This window comes from Mustela putorius, unplaced genomic scaffold (assembly GCF_011764305.1).
Source record: "Mustela putorius furo isolate JIRA1106 unplaced genomic scaffold, ASM1176430v1.1 tig00003863_pilon_pilon_pilon, whole genome shotgun sequence".
NCBI lineage: Eukaryota > Metazoa > Chordata > Mammalia > Carnivora > Mustelidae > Mustela > Mustela putorius.
The window spans coordinates 17,080,104-17,106,404 of record NW_025422015.1 but is presented as its reverse complement, the minus strand read 5'-3'; the positions used below and the strand labels follow the sequence as shown (position 1 = coordinate 17,106,404).

General features: G+C 39.3%; 1 protein-coding gene, 1 long non-coding RNA gene and 1 pseudogene across 2 annotated transcripts; 1 reads left to right on the top strand and 2 right to left on the bottom strand.

Moving 5' to 3' along the window:
- IL22RA2 (interleukin 22 receptor subunit alpha 2) lies at positions 1-19,360 on the bottom strand. The gene is made up of 5 exons (XM_004740287.3): positions 19,265-19,360; positions 18,428-18,563; positions 15,927-16,105; positions 1,858-2,027; positions 1-418 (listed from the first exon to the last, which is right to left on the bottom strand). Exons 1-5 carry the CDS (start codon positions 19,323-19,325, stop codon positions 269-271), a joined length of 696 nt encoding a protein of 231 aa, XP_004740344.1. The 5' UTR covers positions 19,326-19,360; the 3' UTR covers positions 1-268.
- LOC123387859 lies at positions 3,394-3,532 on the bottom strand (annotated as a pseudogene).
- LOC123387846 lies at positions 8,958-26,301 on the top strand. Its single transcript, XR_006602338.1, has 2 exons — positions 8,958-9,001; positions 17,673-26,301. It is a non-coding gene; the product is annotated as an uncharacterized LOC123387846 (long non-coding RNA).

Genomic DNA, 26,301 nt, shown 5'->3' with positions numbered 1-26,301 from the left:
ATCATGAACTGAGCTGAAGGCAGAGGCTTTAACCCACTGAGCCACCCAGGCGCCCCTAATTCCAATGTTTGGAGTGGTGTTGCCTAAATCAGTTTATAGTAAAATGTAAAGGAAGAAAGAATAGATAAGCAAAGTGCTCCCCAAAGTGTAATAGTGAACACCGCATCAAGGAAATATAAACACAGCTTTCAGTAAGATGCTTCAACAATGAGTCATCCCACTCTCAGAAAGCTTTTGATTGCCATGTTGTGGAGCACTCCATACCCCTTCAATGAAGTTCCACACATCTTTCTTCACTTCTCTGACTTCTTCGGCCTAGCATGGGTTGATAAATTTCAGCCACCGCACAGTAAGCAGAGCCAGGTGTCAGAGCTCCAATTTCGACAACTCTGCCAGCTCCTTCATATACCTTTTGCTCCTATACATAAAGGGGCAAAATAAGATGATAAATAGTTTCTGGTTAGTCACTTATTTGCTCTATTTTTTATAATATTAGTAAGTTGTCCATAGTCTTGGCAGTAGCTAGATTATAGAGTTTCTTCCCAGACACATAGTCCTCCAGAGTCCTCATTCAGAGCTTAATAAAGGGAGAGATCATGGTTGTGTACATGCAACATGAGGGCTGCTGACTGGCTGACCCAGTGGCCAGAGTTTCTTTTCCAAGAATTTGGACTGTGAAGAGAATGGAGGAGACATGGAGACCACTGAAGACACAAAACATGTGGCCAGAGGGATGAACTCAGATCCTTTAAGACCCACTTCTCCATTTGTCCTTCCCAGACTTCCAAGCCTGGCAGCACTTTCTTTTTTGCATCTGTCTGTCCCTAAGTTCACTTGTTACCTCCTAATAGCTGCCCCCCCCCCAGATGAACCAGTTCAAATAGGTATCTGTTGCTTAGAACTAAAGGAACCCTGCCTTAAATGCGTACTGAAGAGGAACATTCAGTTAATCATCAAACAAGATAAAGGCACTGAAGGTGGATTAAAATATTATAGCAAAGTTGGCATAAAGACATAACGCTATGATGCAAAAGTCACTTCAAACGTGTGCCCCAATGTTCATAGCAGCAATGTCCATGATAGCCAAACTGTGGACCGAGTTTAGATGCCCTTCAGCAGACGAATGGATAAAGAAGATGTGGTCCATATACACAATGGAATATTACTCAGCCATCAGAAATGATGAATACCTACCATTTGCAATGACATGGATAGAACTGGAGGGGATTATGCTGAGTTAAATAAGTCAAGCAGAGAAGTACAAATATATGGTTTCACTGATATGTGGACCATAAGGATTAGCTCGGAGGACCACAGGGGAAAGGAGGGAAAACTGAATGGGAATAAATCAGAGAGGTAGGGAAACCATGAGAGACTTTGGACTTTGGGAAACAAACTGAGGGTTACAGAAAGGAGGGCAGTGGGAGGATGGGGTAACTAGGTCATAGGTATTAAGGAGGGCACATGTTGGGATGAGCACTGTTATACACAACTAGTCAATCATTGAGCATTAAAAATAAAAAAAAAACAGTTTGTGTAAAATCCATAAAAATGAGTATGCATGGTCATCAAATGAAATTAAATATAATTAACAGTAATCTTTAGATATGCAAGCAAGATTAAGTGGACACCAGCTGAACAAAGGCACAAACACAGATAGACATACACAAGAGTTGCAATGGTGATGCCAAGAGCTAATTATTTATCAGTGATTGTGGAAGTGAGAAGGAACTTAAAAAAAGATTAAGAAAAATAAGAGGGGATTGAGTGGCAGAAGAGAAGACATACTTTAAAGCTAAAATGTTACCTAAGTGAACACAAGAAAAACACCAAACTTATCTATTCACCTGAACTTACCTTTTCCAGTGAATTATTAATTATAAAGACTCGGTATACTAGCTTGTAATAATCTTCTATTGATACATTTTTTCCTTTTTGGTCTCTATATGGTAAATCCGGAGCATGGAGAATCACCAACAAAGATCCATTAACTTGGGCCATATTCATGACTGGAGGATCTATTCTTGCTGGAGAAAGAATAGGAAAACTTGACAAATCATTCAAAAAATATAATATTTCACATGGACACATTGTAGATAACAAGTCATGATTAAATTCAGAGATCTGGCTGAAATCATTATGAAGGGATACTGCTGAAACCTAAAATAGGAATGTCTGAGAAGTTTCTTTAAAGATAATTTTTTCTTTGCCAAGACCCATACCTTCTGGTTCAGCTTTAAGGAGAAATTGATCAGTCATTTCCCCAGCGCACAGTGATTGTTTTGGGAAATGAAGTGTAAAAAGTTATTTGGGTGGAGATCTTAGAGTAGGGCAAATATTTTGTAGGTTCTTTTTTTTTTTCTTTAAAGATTTTATTTATTTATTTGACAGGGAGAGGCACAGCAAGAGAAGGAACACAAGCAGGGGGAGTGGGAGAGGAAGAAGCCCCCGATTGGGGGCTCTATCCCAGGACCCTGGGATCATGACCTGAGCCATACGCAGCCCATTAACGATTGAGCCACCCAGGTGCCCTGATGTTTTGTAGGTTCTTAAAAGATGCAAAATTTCATAGTAGCTTTAAAACTGTTTGAACATGTTGCTATAAAATTCATTCTACAAGATTATGTTATTCTATACACAATTCTATACATTAGCATGGGAATGATCCAGAGAGAGAATTTTTGGTCCTTTTATCTTGATATCATTAACTAGATCATTATGAATTAGGAAAGACTATTGGATAAATTAGTGGTCACTTCAGTTTTCCTCAGATTAACTATAATAATCCTAGGTGGAATTAATTGTTTGATGGATATTGTTGTTGTCATCTCCTTTGATATTCATTACATATTTTTAGTTTATAGATTCATATCTTTTATAATTCTTAAAAATTAACCATTCTTGATAGATAAGAGAGATAATATAGACAGATAGGTGAATAGAGAGATATATATGCTCATCTTCTGGAATTTCAATTCAACTTCTGTTAGAATTTCTTATTTTCAGACCTATTTTCCAGCCCACCAATTTACTTTTCAGCCATGTCTGAACTGACTTTTAAATTCCCCAAATTACATTTTCTTTTAGTTCAATGATTTATTTTTCATTTTAATGAGCTCTATTTGGGTCTTTTACAATCTGGTCCTTAAAAAATGTTTTGTACTTTGATTATGCTTTTATTTCCTCTGCTATGTCTTTATTTACTTTGCTATCGGCTTCCACTATTATAAATACCTGAAAGGGTAGTCCACTAGGTGACTGTTCGTTCCAAATTTGCTTATACTGATCTGCTCCCTTGTGTTTTTATTGTGAGCATATGTCTAAAGTTGATACTTTCTTTTTTGTTGCTTTTGTTTGAATTTTTAAAATTTAACTTAAAAATTTTTTTAAAATCAGAGGAAAGCCTGAACACAACCCCCTACCACCAGAAATTGTGCAGCGGAGTTCCCTGTGCTTGGGGAAGTTGCAGGGGTCAGAATGACCTGGGTACATCCACCTTCATGATCATGCTATCTCCCCAACCAGGAAGTATGAATTTTTAAATTTTAAATAAACTTTTATTGACCTATAAGAGATATTTACAAATAAATAAATCCTATATAAGTAAGTCATATGGCTCAACCAATCTTTACAAATAAACACTCCTGAATAGCTTAAAAACAGGACATTATTAGCACTCCAGAAACTTCCTTCATGTTCTTTCCCATTACTTAGCCCCAGATGATGACCACAACTGTCCTGATTTCATCACCATTTAGTTGTTTCTTTCTTTTTTTTTTTTTTTAAGATTTTATTCATTCATTGAGAGAGAAAGAGAACATATGCATACCTGAGCAGGGGAGGGGCAGAGAGAGAGAGAGAGAGAATCTCAAGGAGACTCCATACTGAGTATGGAGCTTGCTGTGGGGCTCGATCCCATGGCCCCAAGATCATGACCTGAGTCAAAATCTAGAATTGGATGCTTAACAGACTGAGTCACTCAGGTGCTCCCATATACATTAGTTTTTGAAATCATGCAATACATACTATTTTTGTGTCTGGCTTCTTTCACTATAGATGTATACAAGAAATTTCATATATACATATATGTACATATGAAATTATGGGCTGAATTGTATCCCCTGAGAATTCATCAGATGAAGCTCTAATCCCTCATACCTCAGAATATGACCGTATTTGGAGATAAGCCTTTAAAGAGGTAATTAAGGTAAAATGAAGTCAGACTGACTTCATGGGTGGTATGGGTGGGCCCTAATCCCATATGGCTGGTGTCTGTAAAAGACATGGGCATGCATGAGCAGAGGGAGCTGGCTATGTGAGGACACAGAGAGAAAGCCAAGGAGAGAGGCCTTGGAAGAAATCAAACCTGCTGACACTTTGGCCTTGGACTTCTAGCCTCAGAACTGTGGGAAAGTAAATTTCTGTTGTTTAAGCAGGCATTCTGTGGCATTCTGTGGTATCCTGTGGCAGCCCTAGCAACCTTATATATATGTGAATATATATGATATATACATATTATATATTATATATATAGGAATCTATGTAGATTATATATATAGGAATATATATAGATATTCATCCATGTTGCTGTATTAAGAGTTTATTCTTCTGGTTGCTATGTAGTTTTTTATTAAAATCATTTTTAAAATTTTTTTTCAGCATAACAGTATTCATTCTTCTCTGTATCGTTCCAATTTTAGTATATGTGCTGCCGAAGCGAGCACTGCTATGTAGTATTTAAATGTATGACTATTGCAATTTATTCACAGGCTTAGGTTGTTTTATATAGGTTTAGCTCTTATAGATATTTCCATGTTTCAGTGGACACACCAATTTATATTACATTAAGTGGTATATGAAAGTTCCTATTTTTCACATTATAACACTTGACAATATTATTTTTTACAAGTTTTAATTTTGGCCATTCTGGTAAGTGTATAATACCAATTCATTGTGTTTCTGAGTTGCCTTTTCCTGAGGACTAATGGAATTTCATGTGTCTATTGGCCATTTGGATGCCCTTTTTTGCAAAGAGCTATTCAAGTATTTTGCTCATTTTTTCATTGGTTGTCTGGTCTTCTTCTTATTGATTTGTAAGAGTTCTTTGTACATTCCAAATATAATCCTTTATCAGGGACATTGTAAATATCTTCTGTGACTTGCATTTTATTTATTTTAATGGTATATTTTGATAAATAGAAATTCTTAACTTTAGTGTAGCTTAATTTATTAGTCATTTCCTTCAGCATTAGTACTTTTGGGAATCTGCCTATCCCAAAGTCATGAAAATATTCTCCCACGTTATCTTATGGAATAGTAGTCAGCAGACATTTTCTGTAAAAGGTCAGGTGATAAATACTTCAGGCTTTTGGGCAGTATATGTGTCTGTTGTAACTACTTCACTTTGCCATGGCTTTTGTAGCATGGAAGCTGTTGCAGGCAAAATGTAAATGAATGGGTGTGATTATGCTACATCAGAATTTTCTTGACAAAAATAGAAGCAGGCACTTTGGCCTACAAGCTACAGCTGCTGAGTTTTATAGTTTTTCAGCCAGCCAGACTTGATTTTGTAAATGGATAGGGGAACAAGATTTATTGTCTTATTGAGTCTCAATTAGACCATAGATAACTTCACTGAACTACACTGTGGACACAGATCAAATGACCCTATTCATGTTACATTCCCTCTGAACTCTGACATTTGGTTTTGTGTCTGCAAGCTGTCCTGAGGCCATGTCAACCTGATTCAACCTCAAGTTGGTGTTTTCTGAAACACAAAGTTGGATTATATTTAAATCTCAAGGCTTTATGAATTTAGGAAATACCTAATTGGTAACAGAGTCAATACTGAAACATACGCCCTCCTTTGTTTCCTCTTTCTTGGATGGGCTTTTCCTAGTCCGCTCTTTTATTTATAGGAGCCCTTCAAGTGTTCAAGGTTTTGTGAGGGTACTAGCTGTAACTCTCCACCTTGTGCTCGCCTACAACCTGGTCCTCTGCCCCAGGAATGGCTGTTACCACTCAGGGTCTAGTTCCTAAACTAGAAAAATACTCTCAGGACAATAAGGCTTTACTTTCTTTATCCTCTGGTTTTCCTTCTGGTTTCCAGCTACTTTGTTTTGGCCCCTGGAAATTTCCTTTCCTTTCTCTCATGTTCTTCTATAAGAGAATGTGAAATATTTTATCCAGACTTTAAAAGCATTTTAGAAGAGGACAGTTTCTACCCACACAAATCTGAAACCAAAAGTTGTTAATCCACTTGTCAAATGTCAGAAATTTTGCCAAATTGCTTAGTGAAGGATTTCCCCTTTGTTTACACTTTAATTCTGTGAAGTGGTTGGTATTTAATCCTCTTTGTGATTTCCATGTTCCAAATTCTAGTGACCACAGACACTTTGTCTATCCCTGGCGAACTGAGAAGAGAGTTATTGCTTAGTTTTGTAGGCTAGTTTGACGTATGTTTAATTTTCTTCTATATAAAAAATGTATTTCTAACATTCTTGTCACATATCTAGCAACAAAAAAAACAAAAACCAAAAAATCCAGTCCTTTTTTACTAACATGTCTCAGAGTTTAGACATACTTCAATTGGCAGACATTTGTTAAAGATGAATACTGGTAAGATTATATTATCTCTTTTTCACTAAAATATTTTTGTGTAAGCTGACCAGTCTTTGCCCCTTCTAGCCCAAGTTAGTATTACTGAAGAATTGTCTTTTAATCATATGCATGTAGAACCTGTCCTTTGAATGTGTACCTTCATCATCTTAGATTTGGTTGCTCAATGTGATACTTCATCTTAATCTTAAATACAGGTGAAGTATATACTTTAAGTATTGGCCTAGGATACCAGTGAGCCTGGCTGCAGACATCACAGGAGCTCCTGGATGCTGAGCTTTGTAACTGAGTGACCATTCTTAGCCTTTGCCCTCAACTGTGATTGTGTTACAATGGACAGTTTAAGACTACTTGACCTTACAAGGCCATTTTACTCGAGTACTCTCTCCTTGAAACACTATCTTCCCAGAGCATATATCAGTCCTCTGGTTTCCTCCTACCTTGTTGGCTATTTCTCCTTGTGAGATACCTACTCAGGCATCATTTGTTGAGATTCTTTCAATACCTGACATTACCAACATTCCTTCTCAATACTTCTTCCTGCCTAGGCAGTCCTATCCATGCCCATTGTATTATATGCAAATGTATGTCTTAGAGAGCTGGGGATATATGCATAGATATTTCCCTTGGATATCTGAAAAACATGTTAAACTCAACATATTCAAAATTGACCTATGATCTCCAATACTTTGTACCCCATCAAACTGGTCTTTTTTCATCAAACCTCATAAAAAAAATCTCAGGGATTTATCCAATTATGCAAGCCAGAAGCCTGGAAGTCATCTTTGACATGTCCTTCTTCCTTATTTCTACATGCAACCCATCACCAAGCCCTAACAATTTTTCTTACCAAATGTCTCTTCAATGATAAATTTTCTAAAGTCCTTTCCATTATCCTAATTCAAGCCAAATCCTGACTATTACAAAACTCACTATTACAGAACTCACTAACTCAATTGCTCTTCTTTTTCTGATCTGTACTTCCAAATATAGCTGAAGTCATCTTTTCAATACATAAGTCTGATCATGTAATTCCTGATTAAAATTACCTTATATTTTTCCAGGGACATCTGAGTGGCTCAGTCAATTAAGTGTCTGACTCTTGATTTTGGCTCAGGTCATGACCTCTGGGTGGTGAGATCCAGCCCCATGTCAGTCTTTGTGCTTAGAGGGGAGTCTGCTTGAGATTATTTCCCTCAAATCCTCCCTGCCTCATGTATGCTCTCTCTCTCTAATATAAATAAATCTTTATTTTTTTAACGATTTTATTTATTTATTTGAGAGAGACAGAGCGAGAGCTAGAGAGAACACAAGTGGGGTGAAGGGCAGAAGGAGAAGCAGACTCCCTGCTGATCAGGGAACCTGATGTGAGACTCGATCCTGAGACTTGGGGATCATGACCTGAGCCAAAGACTGAGCCACTCAGGCACCGAAATAAATACATCTTTAAAAAATAAAAATCACTTTACATTTTTATGGAAGAAGTCATAACTCCTTAATAGAAAATTTTCATTCTTGGTCTATCTCTCCAGTCCCCTCTTTTTTTGCATCCCTCCTGCCCGCTCTTCTTCAGCATGTGTCTGTCTTTCAGACTCTTATACTTGGCCTGCTTCCTCCTGCCAGAGGACCTTTGCCAATGTTATTCCCTTTGCTTGGAAATCCTCCAACTTTTTTTTTGTCTAGTTAACCTCTACTCATCTTTAGATATCAGCTCAAGTGTCATTTCTCCAGAGATGCTCTTCCTAACATCCCTGATCAGGTCCCTCCTTGACGAGGCTCTGATACGACTGTGGATCTCCTTTGTACCACCTGCCATTAGTATCATGTGATGTTTATTTGTATTACTATTTTATTAAAGTCTGTCTTCTCCATTAAACAGAAATCTCTATGAAGAAAGAAACTTCTTTGTGTCTGCTGTGCTTGCTATTTTCTCCCCAAGACCTAGTATAATGCCCGGAACATAGTAAGTGCTTCATAAATACTTGCAGAATGAATGGAGCCAAGGTAATTATTTAATCTGACTTTAAGTCACTCCATTAGAAAATCAGGTCTACTTCAAAACTCCACAGCTCATTCTAATTCAAGAAAATATGGTTTTAAAAAATACTGAAATCATACTGAGCCTCAAATGCCGCTATAACTTAAGAATTTCTTTTAATGTTGCTTTGTCCCTAGATAGATACCAGGAGCCAGAACCCTTTAACCTAAAACCACACCCGAATGTTCAGAAACAGATCTCAGGTGAGTCAATGCAGCTAGTTGATTCATTAGGCCTGTATCACAGACTCTAGAAACATGCTGTCCTTATAGCCTAGCAACGTGTTTTTCAAAACATTGTTTTCAGAAAGCCTCAGGACCTGTGGCAAGAGAGGCAAAGCTGGAGGTAAGGAAACAGGCAAGTGAGCAGGGGTCTCATTATCTCTTCCACAAGAGTCGCTCCAGTTTTGACTGTGTTACAAATTGCTTTCCTATTCTTCTTAAGAAGTCCTGGCAGAAGGCTTTTTTAGTTTGGGGGCTTTTATCCTTCCTATGAGAGTCATACAGAAAGAACACAAACCCTTCTCAATGCAACACTATTTCAATTAAAATATAATTGAGTTGACCCTCATCTCAGCCAATGTCTTTGGCTAATCTTATCAACTAACCTAATGGCTCACACTCAAGAAAGCTTTGTTTGAGGAACGAATTTGAACTTGACCTATTTTCTAGTCTTGAATATAGCAATTAAACTACACTGCAAACTCCCTCTTTGTCATATACCAGCTTGGTTATAAAGTCTCTTTTTCCTCAACCAAAGAATTGGTGGAGTGTATTGAGCTTGAATCTCGTGTTATTCCAAGAAATACTGTGCTGGATGCCATGGATAGTTTGCTCAATTCCCATTCCACTCTTCTGCTAGTTGAAGATTTGCAAAACTAAAGATGCCTTTTTTCTAAATTCCAATGTATCTAACATTCTGGACATGATCTAATTAGTTTGGGATTTAATTAGACATTGCACTAGTTAGATCTCTAGGGTAAGATTTGGAAGGCAAGAGAAGTAATAATGATACTAGTTTTATGATAAATCTTTCATCTTTACCTAGAGAATAATTGTGAATTGGAGAAAGGTAAGTACAGACTCTGGCCAGAAATGGGACCCTGATTCTGAGTTGATAATTATCTCTGCAAACTCAGAATGCCTCTTATAGTGTGTTCTTATAGTGGTCAGGTAATAAAAGTAAATTTAATGAGATAATACACAACAACTGACAGATATCATTTCCATTCCTGTTCCCTGATTCATGGAAGTTATTATGGGATGGAAGGTCAAGTGGAAGTCAATGGAGTTTCTCTTTTGAACAAAATTTGTGCATCAAAACACCTTGAAAAGTGCAGAGGTAGTGAGATGTATCACTTCCCCGCTTGACTCATTTATTTAAATTATACCCTCCTCTTCCAAAAAAGACAGATCTTGAATGATAAAAAGGAAAATTGCAAACCTATTCAGGTGGTGACCATGGTATAACTGCTATTTAGCTGCAGCATCTCTGTTCTGGAGATAGCTATTGGCTGGAGAAATTTTTGCTGCCTTTGTTCAATAATTAGAAAGCACCAGAACAATTTCCTTCCACTTGGCTTTCATTGTCATCTGGATCTCTGTCACATATAATCTACAGGGTCTTTGATCTTTGTACCACAGGATATCATGTTGGTCCACTAAACTGCTCATACAATACTGGTTGAACTTGATATCCTAAAGTCCTATGCACTATAGATGCTTAAGGAAGATACACTGAACCTGAGTGTTGGAGTTAAATTTCCTCTCGGGTTTGTTGAGACATTTCCTCTCCAGTGAAAGGCAAGTTGCTTCACTTTGCATCCTCTACTGCAAAGAAAGTTTCACTGGGTTTGTTGGGCCTCTATGCATTTTGTAGGAGACACATACCACATTTAGTTGTGTACCCATTTGCAAAGTAATCCATAAGATTTTCAGCTTTGAGAAGGACCCAGACTAAATGACAGACTTCTCAACTAGTTCGTGTTGCCAACAAGCAGCTCTGCCACTTTTATGATCCAGGAAATCTAACAATCTTCAAATTATCTGTGGCAGATCAGGATGCTATTTAGACTGTGGCAGTTCTGAGTCCTGGGATTTTTGGCACAAAATTATTCCCTATTTAGAAAATAACTGTTTTCCTTTTGAAAAAAATTTCCAGACTTCCTGAGCTCAGATAAAAATGGAACACTGGAATCAAGTGATACCAAGGAAACATGTGACCTGAATTTCCTATCATGAACTGGGTGTCTTCTGATGTAGAACATCATAAAGTGCCAGCATTAAGTTGGAAGTGGATTCTAGGAGTCCAGCTTTTAGCAGGTCTTACCATCAAATTAGTTTGTGAAAGTAGTTCAGTGCAACTACATCTACTGCTCTATTACTTTTTCTTCCTCTATAGTTATGGCATCTTGAGGAGTCCTACATGACTACTTAACTTAAGTAAGGAGGAGGGGGGAGAAAACTGATTCCCAGAAGGTTCTGCATGACATGAGGGTACTGGCCAGAACTGGACTGCTATAGCACTGTTGGTGGCAGGAGGTCTGGATAAGAAGTATATGGATGGATCTCTGAGCAAATATTTCTGTGTTCAGGTGAATGCAAAGCAAAATACACTTACCAAAAGGAAGTTTTCAAAAATCTAGGTGGATATAGAATTGCAAGAGACCAGAATAGCCAAAACCATCTTGGAAAAGAAGAACAAAGTAGGAGGGCTCACACTTTCCAATTTCAAAATGTGCTACAAAGCAGCAGTAATCAAGACAGTGTGGGATTCCCTGGGTGGCTCAGTCAGTTAAGTGTCTGCCTTCAGCTCAGGTCGTGATCCCAGGTCCTGGGATCAAGCCCGGCATTGGGCTCCCAGCTCAGTGGGAAGCCTCTCCCTCTCCCTTTGCCACTCCCTCCCACTTGTTCTCTCTCACTCACAAATGAATAGATAAAATCTTAAGAAAAAAGAAAAAAAAGACAGTGTGGTACTGGCATGAGGAAAGATACATTGATCATTGGAAACAAATTGAAAGTTTAGAAGTAAACACACAGGTCTGTGATTAACATATTTTCACCAAGAGCACCAAGATCATTCAAGGGTAAAAGAATAGCCTTTTCAACAAATGACACTAGACAACTGGATGGCCATTTATGAAAGAATGAAGGTAGACACTTACACCATACACAAAAATGAACCAAAATGAATCAAAGACCTAAATATAAGAGCTAAAACTGTAAGACTCATTTTAAGAAAACTTAAGATAAACCTCTATAGCCTTAGACTTGGCAAAAGATTTTTAGATATACCAAAAGCATGAGCAACAGGGAAAAATAGATTGGATTTCATCAAAATTAAAAGCTTTTGTGCTTCAATAACTCCATCAAGAAAGTGAAAGGACAAACCACACAATGGGAGAAAATGTTTGAAAATCATATGTCTGACTAAAGTCTGGTATCATAATATATCAAGAACTCTTATAACTTAATAATAAAAAGACAAATAATCCAACTTAAAAATGGGCAAAGGAGTTAAATAGATAATTCTCCAAGAGAGATACACAAATGGCCAACAAACACATGAAAAGATACGTAACATCCTTAATCAGGGAAATGAAAATCAAAACCATATGAGGAGGGTGCCTAGTTGGCCCACTCCATTAAGTGTCTGCCTTTAGCTCAGATCATGATCCCGGAGTCCAGGGGTCAAGGCCTGTGTCAGGCTCCCTGCTCAGTGGAGAGTCTGCTTCTCTTTCTCCCTCTCTCCCTGCTCTCATGCTCTCTCTCTCTTTCTCTTTCAAACAAACAAAACAAAAAACATGACATACATACCACTTCATACCGACTAAGATGCTATAATCAAAAAGTCAGACAGATGTAGTGAAAAGAAGGGCCATCTGTACCCCAATGTTTATAGCAGCAATGGCCATGGTCGCCAAACTGTGGAAAGAACCACAATGTCCTTCAACGGATGAATGGATAAGGAAGATATGGTCCATACACACTATGGAGTATTATGCCTCCATCAGAAAGGATGAATACCCAACTTCTGCAGCAACGTAGACGGGACTGGAAGAGATTATGCTGAGTGAAATAAGTCAAGCAGAGAGAGTCAATTATCATATGGTTTCACTTATTTGTGGAGCATAACAAATAGCATGGGGGAAAAGGGGAGATGGAGAGGAGAAGGGAGTTGAGGGAAATTGGAAGGGGAGATGAACCATGAGAGACTATGGACTCTGAAAAACAATCTGAGGGTTTTGAAGGGGCGGGGGGTAGGAGGTTGGGGGAACAAGGTGGTGGGTATTATTAAAGAGGACACGGATTGCATGGAGCACTGGGTGTGGTGCAAAAACAATAAATACTGTTACACTGAAAAGAAATTAAAAAAAATTAAAAAAGAAATTAAAAAAAAGTCAGGGAGGTATTGCTAAGGATGTGGAAAAATAGGAAACCTCATACATAGCTAAAGGGAATGTACAATGGTGCAGTGGCTTTGGAAAAGAGTCTGGCAGTTTCTATAATGATTAAACACAGGGTTACCATGAGACCTAGAGATTTCACTTCTATGTATATACCTAAGAGAAATAAAAACATTTGTTTACACAAAACTTGTACATGAATGTTTATAGGAACCCTATTTATAATAGCCAAAATGTAAAAATAATTCAAATGTCCATCAACTGAGGAATGGATAAACAAAATCTGATACATTCATGTACTGAAATATTATTTAGTCACATGCTGAGTGAATCTTGAAAATGCTAAGTGGCCAGTCACAAAAGACCACATATTACATGATTTCATTCATGTGAAATGTCAAGAATGTTCAAGTTCCCTAACTCTGTACATACAGAAAGTGGATTAGTGGTTGCCTTGGGCTAAGGGGCTGCAAAAATGGGAGAATAAGAAGGCAATAGCTGGGGCATCTGGGTGGCTCAGTGGGTTAAGACTCTGCCTTCAGCTCAGGTCATGATCCCAGAGTCCTGGGATCAAGCCCCGCATCAGGCTCTCTGCTCAGCAGAACTGCTCAGCCTGCTTTCCCCGCTCTCTCTGCTTGCCCCTATGCCTACTTGTGATCTCTCTCTCTCACTGTCAAATAAAGAAAGAAAGAAAGAAAGAAGGTGATAGCCAAGGAGTATGGTGTTTCTTTTTGAGGTAATGAAAATGTTCTAAAATTGACTCTAAGTGAAGGTGGTAATATCTATTAATATACTAAAAACTGCTGAATTATACCCATTATATAGGTAATTGAAATTATATTTCAATTATATAATTATATATCATCCTTTCTTATGGAGGCATAAAAAATATAATTACATCTCAATAAAGTTGTTTTAAAAACTCTACATGGAGGCAGTGAAAGCTTATTTCTCCAGTGTCTCATACTTGCTCTTCGGGCTCAGGAAAAAAATGGCAGTGTGAGAGGGATGGAGACTATACAGAGACTCAACATATGGACTTCCTTTGGGCAAAGCTGGGCTAACAGTACTCAGAGTCTAACTTCCCTGTAAGGAGGACCAATGCTGAACCCCTAGTATAGTTCACTGTATAGAGTAGATTTTTTTTTATCCCTTCTAATGGTGAAGGGACAAGAGACAGTGGAATGGACACTTTCCTGATGCTAGACTTGTCTTCTCTGCTTCAGGGCTTTTATCAACATTCCTTCTGACTACCCTACAATGAATGTAGTGGTATTTTATTCATGAGCATAATATTTGAGGATATATTGCTTAACTACAGAAGAACCAAGTTAATGTGGAAGAGGTGAAGTCAGTCTCATACCCAAAGGAACATTTGGCCTTCTGCTATATCCCATCACTTAGAAGCCCCCACTTCACAGAAAGATAAAGTGGCTAATTGAAAACCCAGTTTGAGAGACAGGACCTTGGGAGTTGGTATATGCTCTAATCTTGTGACCAATAATATATGGTGCTCTTTCTTTCATAGACATTCACTGGCCTAGGATATAAGAAGTAGAAGTGGGAGGGCTGATTCTTACTATTAAATATGATGAACGACTCATGAAATGATTTGTTTCCCATACACTTGATTATAACAACAGTGGTTTCAAAGAATTGGAAGTCGAAGCTGCCTTCTGACTATGAGGAGCTTTTCATGCCATTTAACCAACAAGGAGAAAATGAGGTCCTTGTGTGTTGCCTGGGCCCCTGGTTCTGAGTATCAAGGAGAAGCAGAGTTGCTATTTATATAACAAGGGCCAGGTAGAAGTATGCTTGGTATCCTCTGTGGTGCGCCTTACAGCTCCTATATTCAATGATAAAAATTAATGTAAGGCTATGTTAAACTAACACAGGAAAAGACTAAAAGGACCCCAACTCCATTAGAATGAGGAGCTGAGGTACTGGCTGGAATGAAAGTGAACACTGAGTTAATAGTGAGAAAAGTTGGGGCATGTGGGTGGCTCAGTTGATTAAGCAACTGCCTTCAGCTCAGGTCATGATCCTGGAGTCTCGGGATCGATCCTGCGTCAGGCTCCCTGCTTGGCAGGGAGTTTGCTTCTCCCTCTGACCCTCCTCCTTCTCATGCTCTCTCTCTCTCTCAAAAAAGTAAATAAAACCTTTTAAAAAATTTAAAAAATATTGTAAAAAGTTATAAATATTAACTACCTTCATGGCTAATGGTGTTATGAGGACTGCAGTAAATACCCATATTTTCTTTCTTGCTTTGGTATGCATGTCTTTTTATATATATACATTAAACACTTTTCTTTTTCTCTTACCCTTTTGTCTACTCTTACATGGTAATGGTTTATTTTATAATTTACATTTTAGATATTATTCTAGGATTATGACTACCTTAGAAAAAGAATATATGTCATTGAGGAATGGATATAAGTGCAAACTTCTTTTCTCCCATTTGGGGGGAATGAACAGAAGTCTTAATTTCTGAAGTGTATTTTCAGGAACTTCACTCCCATGCTTGGGAAAAGCATTAGGACTCCTTTTTTCTGCTGTGTAAAACTACTTCTCCTCGTAGGAGCTGGCAGTCTGGCATCAGACTAGACTGTGGCCCTGCAGTCAGATGCAGCAGAATGGGAATACTGACTTGGGTGGTATAAGCCATGAGACCGGCCAACCACTGGACCCTTAGTGCCTTGAGTTCATGGGCTATAAAACAAGGTTAGTCAAAGCCATCTTCCAGGGATGTTCTGAGAATTAGGTCAAATAACGTGATGCCTAGAGTTCAGCAAAGCACTGAGCTTGCTCTGTGGGGTTACTCAGGGGCAGGAAGAGCAAATGTAAAGAAACTCCACGGGAACTCACTTTCCCACCAGGGAGTGAAGCGCCGTGTCATGGTCCAGCCCGAGTGGATCCCAGCCGAGGTGGTCCTCACCCGCCCATAGTAAGGTTCCTGTATATCTGATGTTTCATTGGTAAGGTCGCAAAAGGATTCTAGAATACCCCAACAGTTCTCTTTATTTTTCCATTGTCTCTGTCCGTACCTGCAGAAGGGAAAAGAAAAAGATCTGAGGGTTGATGTTGTTGTTGTTGTAGTTCTTTTCCCAATTGAAGACGTTTTCCATTTTTTCAATCTATTAATTTTTTAGACCGATTGGGATTTGTCCTCCAACGTCAGTACCCCTGTGAAAGCTTCTGGCTGTTCTCTAGTATCTTTTAAAAAGTTCTTATTCTTGTTAATCAAAGCGTTATCTTGCTGAAAGATAAACTCAAGCCTGACATCTTCTGTATCGTAGCAAAAGGGTTTTGGGTTTTTTAATACTTAGTGAAGTTTTTCTTCTGGTATATGAACCAACTGCCACTTTTCAGTACTAGCTTCCCACATCCTTAATGCTTCTGAGGTTTCAACTCTGTGGTTTTCTTCACTTCTCATCGGCCTGCTGTTGAGTAATGTGGCCAATTCTGAGAAGTCGCTACCAATTTTCATCTCAGGTATTGCTTACCCAACACATCTGGTCAATCTTTTCATTGAAAATGGAGTGGGGGTTGCAGTGAGGGAGCCCTGAAATCAGGAACTAGGAGTGAGGGAAGGGAGCCCATGAAAAAAGCCCATAAAGATGCAGATAGGTTGACTCAGCCCAAGAGTAGGAGACGGTACAACGGCAGAAGGGAAGAGGAATGGCTCCCTTCGTTTTCCGTCACAAATCAGAGGACACAATAAGTGATGGTGGGAACAGAGTAGAAATGAGAAGCTGGGGCAGAAGTCTTCCCAAAATACTTGTGGAAAGACCTGAAATCTAGCTTTCCAGCCACATAATGAGGAATACTTCCAGTGTCTGTACTTTGTAAATTTTATGGTGACAGCAGCGGCATTTTATCAAAGGATACCGTGAGAGCAAAACCTGTTACATATATCGGGCACAATTTGATGTTTTTAATTGTTATTTATTGTTGATATATGGTCTTAGATAGCTGAATTTAGCTATAGTGGCTAGTTTCTCTTGGTAATGTGATACCTCATTTTTTGTCCTATCTCAAGTGGGACGGATATTAACAGTAGACCCACATGAAAGGAATAGAATAAAGTGAGAGGCTTCAAAAATATAAATGTGCATTGTGCTCTTGAAAATATCATACAGAGAGCAATGGATCCAAGTAATCTAAATCTCATAAAGTTGAGGAGCCCTCTTTAAGAATAATTATGAGTATAAAATTCTCCCACAGGGTCCTAAAGTTTAATCTTCATTAAACAACTTCTAATCCACTGTCAACACTGGACCACTGATAGGCCCTATTTATATTACCTAAGGTGAAAGTATAAAAAAGGCCCACCAAGCCTTACATTCTATATGCTGGAATAGCTCCCACTATGCACAGATCTATTTTTAGAACAGAGAAAGCTTTATTGTAAAAAATGCATACATTTTACAGTTGCTATGCAAAATCTGTTGAGAAAAGCAGCAACAGTTAAAGACTGAAAGACTTCTGGAAATGGTTTTTGTGACATTAACAGGAAGTTAATTAATGGGAAAATCTGACCTTGAACCTACTCCCATCTAGAGAGACATGGATTTGAGGGTATGGAATAAAAACTGCTATTTCCGTCCACAGCTACATCTGATTTCTGAGCTTTGAATGAAAAATCATGAATGTGGAACTGTAATATCTGCTGTCTCAGGATCTCTCAGCCAGCATCTCAAAATATGGAAGAGAAGGAGGAGCCCCAGTAACCCCCAGAAATGGATGAGTGGGAATACCCACCATTAGCAAATCAGGAGCTTCGATCTCCTGGCCTCAATCCTGGAAGGGAACTGATGATATCAGAGCTTTGGCAATGATCCCCCAGAAGCAGCCCACAGAGCACAGGGAGAAGCATGCCACAGCACGTTCTAGGAGCCACTTGTTTTTGAAAAGAATTTTCTAAGTTTTCAAAAGTGACTGTTGGATTAAAAATCTCTTTTGTGCACTCATCCCCATGTGTCCCGCAGCAGCTTCTTCAACTGTCAACAGCGTCAGCTTGGTTGAGTACCTACTACATGCTAAACTCTTTGTGCCCAACATTCACTAGATAAATATGTAGAGACCCCCACCGTGTGCCAGGCTCCACGGGGAAGTCAGAGGCTCAGCTCGTAAGGTGTCGGTGCTACGTCTCTGAGGGGTGAAGCGTGTCCCCAACAGACTGCTCATCATCGAGACTTTTGTGTCCCCAGGCAGCATTTAAGGAGACAAGACACTCCTGTCCCTACCTCTGCTTCTTCTTAACCCCTCTGAGGCTGAAAAAAAGGTCCTAACACTCCACTGTCTTCTAGAGCATATATTCCCGGTGGCCATCTTGATCCCAGCTGGAGGAAGCTCAAATTACTTACGTTTTATATTGCACGAAGTAGATACTGCTGTTGCTGGTGCAAGCCCTCCCAGGCTGCCAGTGCAAAACATTGTGGAAATTTCGAGACTGGAAATGTACTCTCTGAGGCTTCAGAGACTCATAGGCTGACTGAGTTTCTAAAATAAAGGAGAAAGAAAAACTTTGAACATGAACACGGGCATGGTTGTTCTTAGCAATACTTGGCAGTGTGATGCCTGCATCTGGATTTCCTAAAGGAGTTGCTGGAAGTGCAGATGGGAGAGGTGAAACCCAGAAGTCAACTTCTGAATCTGGAGTGTGAGGATTTTTATGCACGGTCAAGTTCTAGAACAACTGTGTTCCTGACTGTAAAACCTCAAGTGATACCCTCCCATCCCATTGCCGAGCTCCAGAAGAAGCAAATGGTAGTGGAAAAAAAAAAAAAATAGCATCTTCAGTGCCTTCCATGATGTGGTGATGGAATGTAATGACCAAGATGAAAAGCCCGCACCAAGACCACTCACCCATCTTCCCAGGAGCCATTATATGACTGCTACACTGAGGCGAAATTTTGCCTGGGATCCATCTTGGTTCCAGACCCTCAGCCCAGCCCTAGGTTTCTCCTTCCTCAGGATATGAAGTTTCTTGAGTGTCTCCCCTTTCGTAGCTACTTATTAAGTCCACCTGGAGTTATGCAGGCTGCAGAGAGAAACTGACTCTATGTCTGTTCTGACCATTTCATGTCAGAAGAAAGCTCAAAATTTGACAAAGCCAGGAAAAGTAGAGCCATTTTCAACAGTCCCTTGAGCAGACTCGGATGACAAAGTCATGAGCAGTTAAAGAGAAGTGAAGCACTTACCTACGACCCCAGTCGGAAAGAAACAGATGAGGAAGCCTAGAAAGCAATGTTTGGGCGGCATGGCTGGAGTGCGACCGGTCAGGCAACCAATGGCTCCTCACTGAGAGTGCAGCTCTGGACAGAAGAGGAAACTGAAGAATCCTCAGGCTGGACATCCCCTCGTGGGTTTAACCATGGTTCCTTGAAGCCACTCCGATTTCACTTTGTTAAGACACTATGTTGTTTATTATTCTAGGGTTATTGTAAAAGTATAAAAAGCACTTCAAAGAATATTTGCCATAAGTCACTTCAACGTGGAAGCTTGTTTTTTTCGGGACTGGGACTTTGTTAGCTCCGAAAAGGCAGAACACAGAGGATTGGCAGACTGCAGGGCAGGGTAGAGCAGGAATTGTGCAAGGTACTAGAAGGTGAGGGGAGTAAAACACTCCTGAGGCCCTCAGGGAAGGTAGCCCTGGGAGGCTAAGGTGCTGGCTGGCAGACTGATTCTGAGAAATGTACTCGGGAGTTACAGCTACCCGGGCTCCTGGCTGTGGTTCAAGCTGGTAGGGTGTCTGATTGATTCTTCCTTTTCCTCCCTTCTTGGAAGCTCTCTGACTAACTTCCTGGGTATACCTCGTACCCTCCACATCCTCTGGCTCTCCACAGGGCTTCCGGGCCCTACTCATCCCTCTTCCCAGTCCATGGTGGCCCGGGGCCCCACTCAACTAATGTTCTTCCTTTTCCATTCCCCACCTTTGTTTCCAGCCATCTGAGAAAGATTTTGAGCTGTCAAACTGCAGGAGTCCTTAAAACGTTGAACGGTGGAGGGCAATCGTGTGGAGCTACATTCTCTCTATTTCATATCTTCTTTGAAATCTGATTGAACTAGGTCATCTGTTCTTTGCCTATGATACATTATATTCATTTTTCTTACCGATTTTTTTAACCACATGTTTGTAGAGGCACTAAAATTGTACGTTAGAGCACAAGAAGAAAGTCATAATTTTTTTTAAAAAGATTTTATTTATTTATCTGACAGAGATCACAAGTAGGCAGAGAGGCAGGCAGAGAGAGAGGGAATGAAGCAGGCTCCCCACTGAGCAGAGACATTATTTTTTTAATTGAGGATTTTTAGGTCAAAAAGGGAAATACCTGTAGTCTCTTTTAAGTCCTTGGTAGAAAAACCTCTGTAGTAAGTACTAGGTAGGGCTGCTAAGCAGTTCTCATTCATTCCTTCATTCAGTAGCATGCACCAGACATTTGCTGCCTGGTTATTCTCAGCAGCAAGGGTCCAGCAGCGGTTGAGACAGACATTGCCCCTGCCTTCCAAGGCCTATTTGTACGGGGAAGTAGATAATAACTGCCAGAGCAGTACGGAGGGGTCTGTGAAGATAATGCCAGGCTTTCCAGTGCCTCCATGCTGTGTCCCGCTTCCAAACCAGACCCCGCATCTCCTCCAGGTAGGATTTCCACTACTTAAAAGCAAACCAAGGCTTTCAAGGAAGAATAATGCAACGGATCTTAGGCTCCCTTTGTACCCTCTTGGTGCTCCTTGTCCTCTAAGCTTCTCAGCAGCATATACCTACTCACTGCTATTCTATTACCCAGTGAGCTGTAGACTTTGCATTCACCTTGGGTTTTTGTTTGTTTGTTTGTTTATTTATTTATTTTTAAGTAGACTCCATGCCCAGCATGGAGCCCAGTGCAGGGCCTGAACTCTCAATTCTGAGATCAAGACTTGAACTGAGATCAAAAGTCAGACACCCAACTGACTGAGCCACCCAGGTGCCCACATTAACCTCGGCTTATAAGTTAGGGGGGAGGGAGTGATAACCTGTGCTTGAACTACTGATGTTCCCTATCTTCCACACAAATAGTTCTTGTTTCAAAGCAGCCCAATTATCCCAAATTCCAGTTAAGAGAAAAAGAAAACTATTTTAATACAAAGTTTAATAAGTAGTGCAGCAGACAATGAAATCCATGTTTCCACTGGGTTACTGATTTTTGTAGAGCAAATAAGGGACAGTTAGAGGGGAAAGGAGATCACAGAATATACTAAGTACTGAATTCTCTTGAAGATGTGTGAACTTTTGTGCTATGTCAAATTGCAGAAAACAAACCAGTCCTGTAAGCATTCAATGAGCTCTCTAGTTGTGTGGTATCATAATCTGCCTAAAAGCCAGTTCTGCCACAACACCTCAGGTAGATGAGAAGGTCAAGTTCAATTCAAAATCCTACTAATTTGAAGCAGAAGAATTTGTACAGAAATATTTTCAGTGAAAATACATTTGCTTTGGGAAGTAAGAAAATTACAGATAACAGGAGATGTCTGCTCTACTTTGCTTCAAGCATGGAATGTTGACTTCCCACTCCTCATTACCTGTCTTTCCCGGGTACCCTCCTCCTGTCTAACTCATGGGCAGGAAGAGTCCACCTTGGAAGTGACAAGGGCACCTCCATCATGCCGGGTCTGGATAGAACTTGCCTATCCAGGTCTGCCTTGGACAGACCTAATTCTTTTCTTTTTCCCTATGGCTTTCCACAAACCAAAAATTTACCTAATTAAGAAAATATTATTTTTAAGTGTAATATGGGATTTGGGTTATCATTATTATTATTGTTAGAAATATATATTGAAGTATTACAGATAACATGACATGATGTCTGGGATTTGTTTCTAGGTAATCCAAGAGGTCAAGAAGAGGGTGACCAGCCGGCCACAAGCTGGTAGTTATTGAAACTGGATTTTGGGTACAGGGATCCTTATTATACTTTTTACTTGTATATGTATTTGAACTTTTTCATAACAAAAGGAAAAGGACTTTAAAAGTTTATCTACAAGATGCCATCTTTATAAAACTTTTGGTAATTTGAGTGCCATTTTAGTGTCGGTAACAGGACCTAATAACTATGGAAGACTGTGTTAAATTCTTTTCATGCATTATTTTAGTTAATTTTCAGGACAGGTCCAGGAGGTAATAGTATCCTGATATTACAGTTGAAGAAAACAAGACATAAGCTCAAAGAACCTAATTAGCTTCATCACATGTAGTGACAAAGCAAGGAGTGAAGTCAGGTCTGGCTGACCTAAAGGGTCTATTACAAAATCACTCTGAGTTATTCTTCAGCTGTAGCATTTATTTCATAAAGGGATAGAACGATGTCAGTGAAGATTTGGCCATTCATTCCTTTCATTTTTGATTCACTCAACTGAATGTTTACGGAGCATGTGCAGTTTCCTGAGGCACTGTGTTAGGCATGCAGTGATGAACAAGAGGGCAGAGCCAGTCCTGATGGCGCCAGCTTCATTTTCTTCAGCCACATCTTATAGTAAAAGGCCACATATTCCTCATGCTCCTTCATAAAAGTGTTTAAAAACTGCCTCGGTGGTATATATCCAAGATGGACTGGGTTTCTGCTCCAGATTCTTTCCCTCATTCTACGATTTGGTAAGCAGCAGGGCCTCTTTCTATAGCTGACTTAACAGAGCACAATGGTAACTTGCAATCCACTCTTCTCTTCCTCGGAACTAGAGAGAACCATATACTTGTAATACCAGTAACGAGGAAACGATTTGTTTTCTCTTTTGCACCCTGCCCTCAATAACTCTGAATAATCATGACCTTTAAGCACTTCTGCATTCTGGAAATAATTGGCATGCATTTCAAAAACAGTTCATGGACTAGAATCCAGGAAAAAAAAAAAAAAAAAAAAAGAACTTCGTTGTTCAAGTACATGCAATCAACACATGACCAATCTGATTAAGTTTAGTTCTGACTAATTTTTGGACCACAAACACTGATACATTATTTAAAATCTCTATTAATATGACTGAGGGCTTCCTTAGGGTAACTTTCTGCTCTTCATGCCTGTTACTGATTTGGTTTTGACTATTCTTGACCAAGGTCTTTTACTGACCCAGAGCACCCCACTGGATATAACCAGTCATTATGCCAATTCCCCTAACATGTGTCTGGGCATTGTTCCAACTTTGGAAAGATTTCCATGGCATAACCAGAATCTACCCCGTTGCCACCCCTTCCACTGCAATCACTTGGGTCCCCCCTACTACCATCTGTTGCTCGGGTTGTGGCTGTAGCCTCCTGTTCATTTTCCCTGCTGTTGACACTGTCCTCTGCATCGGCAGGACAGTTTTCTTTAAAAATATTCAATCCAAGTTTTCTTTAAAAATATTCAATCCAAGCCTTTGCGTAGAACCTTCTAATGTCTTCACGTCTCTTTCCAAATAAAAGTCAATATTTTTATACTCACCTATAAGGCTGTGGGCAATCTGGCCCCATTACCCTTAAACTTCACCTCCTACACTTCTAACCCATAGTGCTCTGGCCCTAATGGGGGCATGCCAGTCTTATCCCCTCCCTAAGATCTTTGACTCACTGTCCTCTCTGCTTGCACACTTTTTGAGATGTTGAGACACACCTGTCACTTTCTTTCTGTATCTACTCAGATAGTACCTTACCAGTGGATTCTTCCATGACCACCCAACATCGGTGCACTTCTCCTCCCTGGCCCACCATCTGTCCACATCTCCTTTGTCTGGTTAATTTTCCTGCATAAATTTTATCATCATCTGATAGATTGTTTATTTTTTTCTTGCTGTCTATCTTCCCCACTGGAACAGAAACTCTAGGAGTGACCTCCTGATGTTCATGTGTTGTTCGCTGTTTCACTACGGGCCATGCTGGGCACATAGCTAGTGAACCAGTGAAAAGGAATGTGTATTAGCAGCTGAAAGGAATTTACAATATTTAAGCCAGAAGAACATGAAGATGCTTCTCTGCTTCTTATAGTTGAGGGTGGGAGTCCTGATGACATGGGACTGAGATTGTTGGATCTGTGAGGTCACTGTGTTTCTTTAGACACATACAGAAAACTCAGGCTCTGTAACACCAGGTGGCACCACTGCCAACTCTCCAGCCTGACCATGTAATCTGTGTGACCTGAGATATAGCTGCTTCTTGAGGGTTGGAGACATTTCCTTGATTAATCACCTGGGTGCTTCTCTGGGTGAAAAATGGGTGTGTATGTGTGTGTGTGTGTGCGCAATTCTTTGGCAATTTTCTAATTCGAATTCTCCTAATTAGTGTGTTCAGATGTTTTCTCTCTTTAAGGTTCGGATTCAAAAAATTATATTTTCTTTAGAAGAATGTCCATTTCATTCATGCTTTTGAATTTATTTGCATGTAGTTATACAAATTATTCGCTAATGATATCCGTATTTGATTTCCCTTGTTTCTGCCATTTCTTTTATAATTTCCATTTTGAGAAATGATATTTTCTCCCTTTTCTAAAATTTTATTCTTAGTTAAGTCAGCTAGTTATTTGTCTTTAAAAATTTTTCAAGGAACCAGATTTTGTGATTAGTTGTACCTCCTACTTTTTAAAAAAATTTCATGTTTCGTTTGTATCTCCTTTTGCTTTTTAAAATTCCTTCCTACTGTCTTCTACTTCATTTGTTGCTTATTTTTATAAGAACTCCTGGAGTCAGATGTTTGTTTCATTTGTTTTATTTATTTATTTTTTTTTGGGAAAGACCCCAAATTTCAATAACAAAACACCTCACTTTTGTATGGAGTTATAAAGGTTTCAGGGAACAATTATGCATGCAATCACTTATTCTGCTTTAAAAGAAAATTTGTTATTGAAGTACAATTATATTTGTTCCATTCTTTATTTTACATTAATACAAGTAATTTACACTAGAAATTTACTCTGAACTACATCCCAGGGGTCTTTTGCTGTGAAGTGGGATATTTTCCTCTTTAACAATTCTGTAGTTAGATCGCTTTTTCTGACTCATGGATAAAACTTTTTAATTCTCATTGTTTTTTCATGATTCTCAGAGAAGAAAAATGTTGACTTACGCAACCATGTGCAGTTTGGAAATCCCCTCTTATTGTTTTGTTTTTTGGGAGTTGAAGGGCAGGAGGATGGATTAGTATTCATTCATTATTCACGAACAAAAATAAAATATGGCCGCACAACTGCTTAGGTGTAATGTCCCTTCAACAAGATGCACACTGAGCTCCTAAACAAAATTTAGAAATCCTCCTAAACCTCAGAGTAAGGAAAGTAACTTTTGCATTTTAAAGTAATGACTTTTTGTCTTATTTTACTATAGCACTGTAACCAACATAAGTAGCTTATTGGTTTTAGAGTGTATTTCCAGCCGCACTTAAGGCTATTTCTGGAGGGAGCTGCCTAGTTATCAAAGTTAAAGCAGGACTTATATTCAAAGACAAATGGAAGGAGCCTGCACTTTGGAGACAGATAAATCTTGAGTTCGAATCCCTCAAAATAGATCTTTCTCAGTTTCCCACTTGCGATGGGTTTCCCATCCTGGTACTCAAAGGCCTGTGAATTATTCCCCCAAATGCCCAGACAAACCTAAAGGACAGACTAAGTTCATTTGATTTCTGGGATCTCTAGATTCTTTACTGAACGCATTTATACATCCCATATTGAAAAGATACAAACTTAGGGTTATAAGTCCGGGGGATGTCACCTACAGCATGATGACTAGAGTTCACGAAACTGTACTGTATAAGTGAAAGCTGCTAAGAGAATAGATCTTAAACATCCTTAGGACAAGAAAAAAAGTTTTGTAACTATGTGTGGTGATGAATGTTAACTAGACTTGTTGTAGTGATTATTATATAACATGAACAAACATTGAATTGCATATCTTAAACTGATACAATGTTAAATGTCCATTACATTTCAATTTTCTAAAATAGAAAGTAAGCACCTTACTTTCTCTCCACCTGTGCTCTTCTGTCAGCCAAAGACGACTCCAGCAGAGGTTTCTGGGCAAGGCTGCAGGCTCCAGATTCCCATGTCACAGCTCTTGGCTGACTCCTTAGCCTTGAGGTGCACCTTTTCCCAGGCTCTGTGGCACCCCCCCAACTTCCCTGGCTCCCCATTGCCCCAGTCCTGCCATCCTCCATGTTGTATGTACATTCTGAGTTCCTACTACGTTGTATTCCCAAGATATACCTCTTTGGTTTCTCGTTTACCAAAAAACAACTACTTTCCTG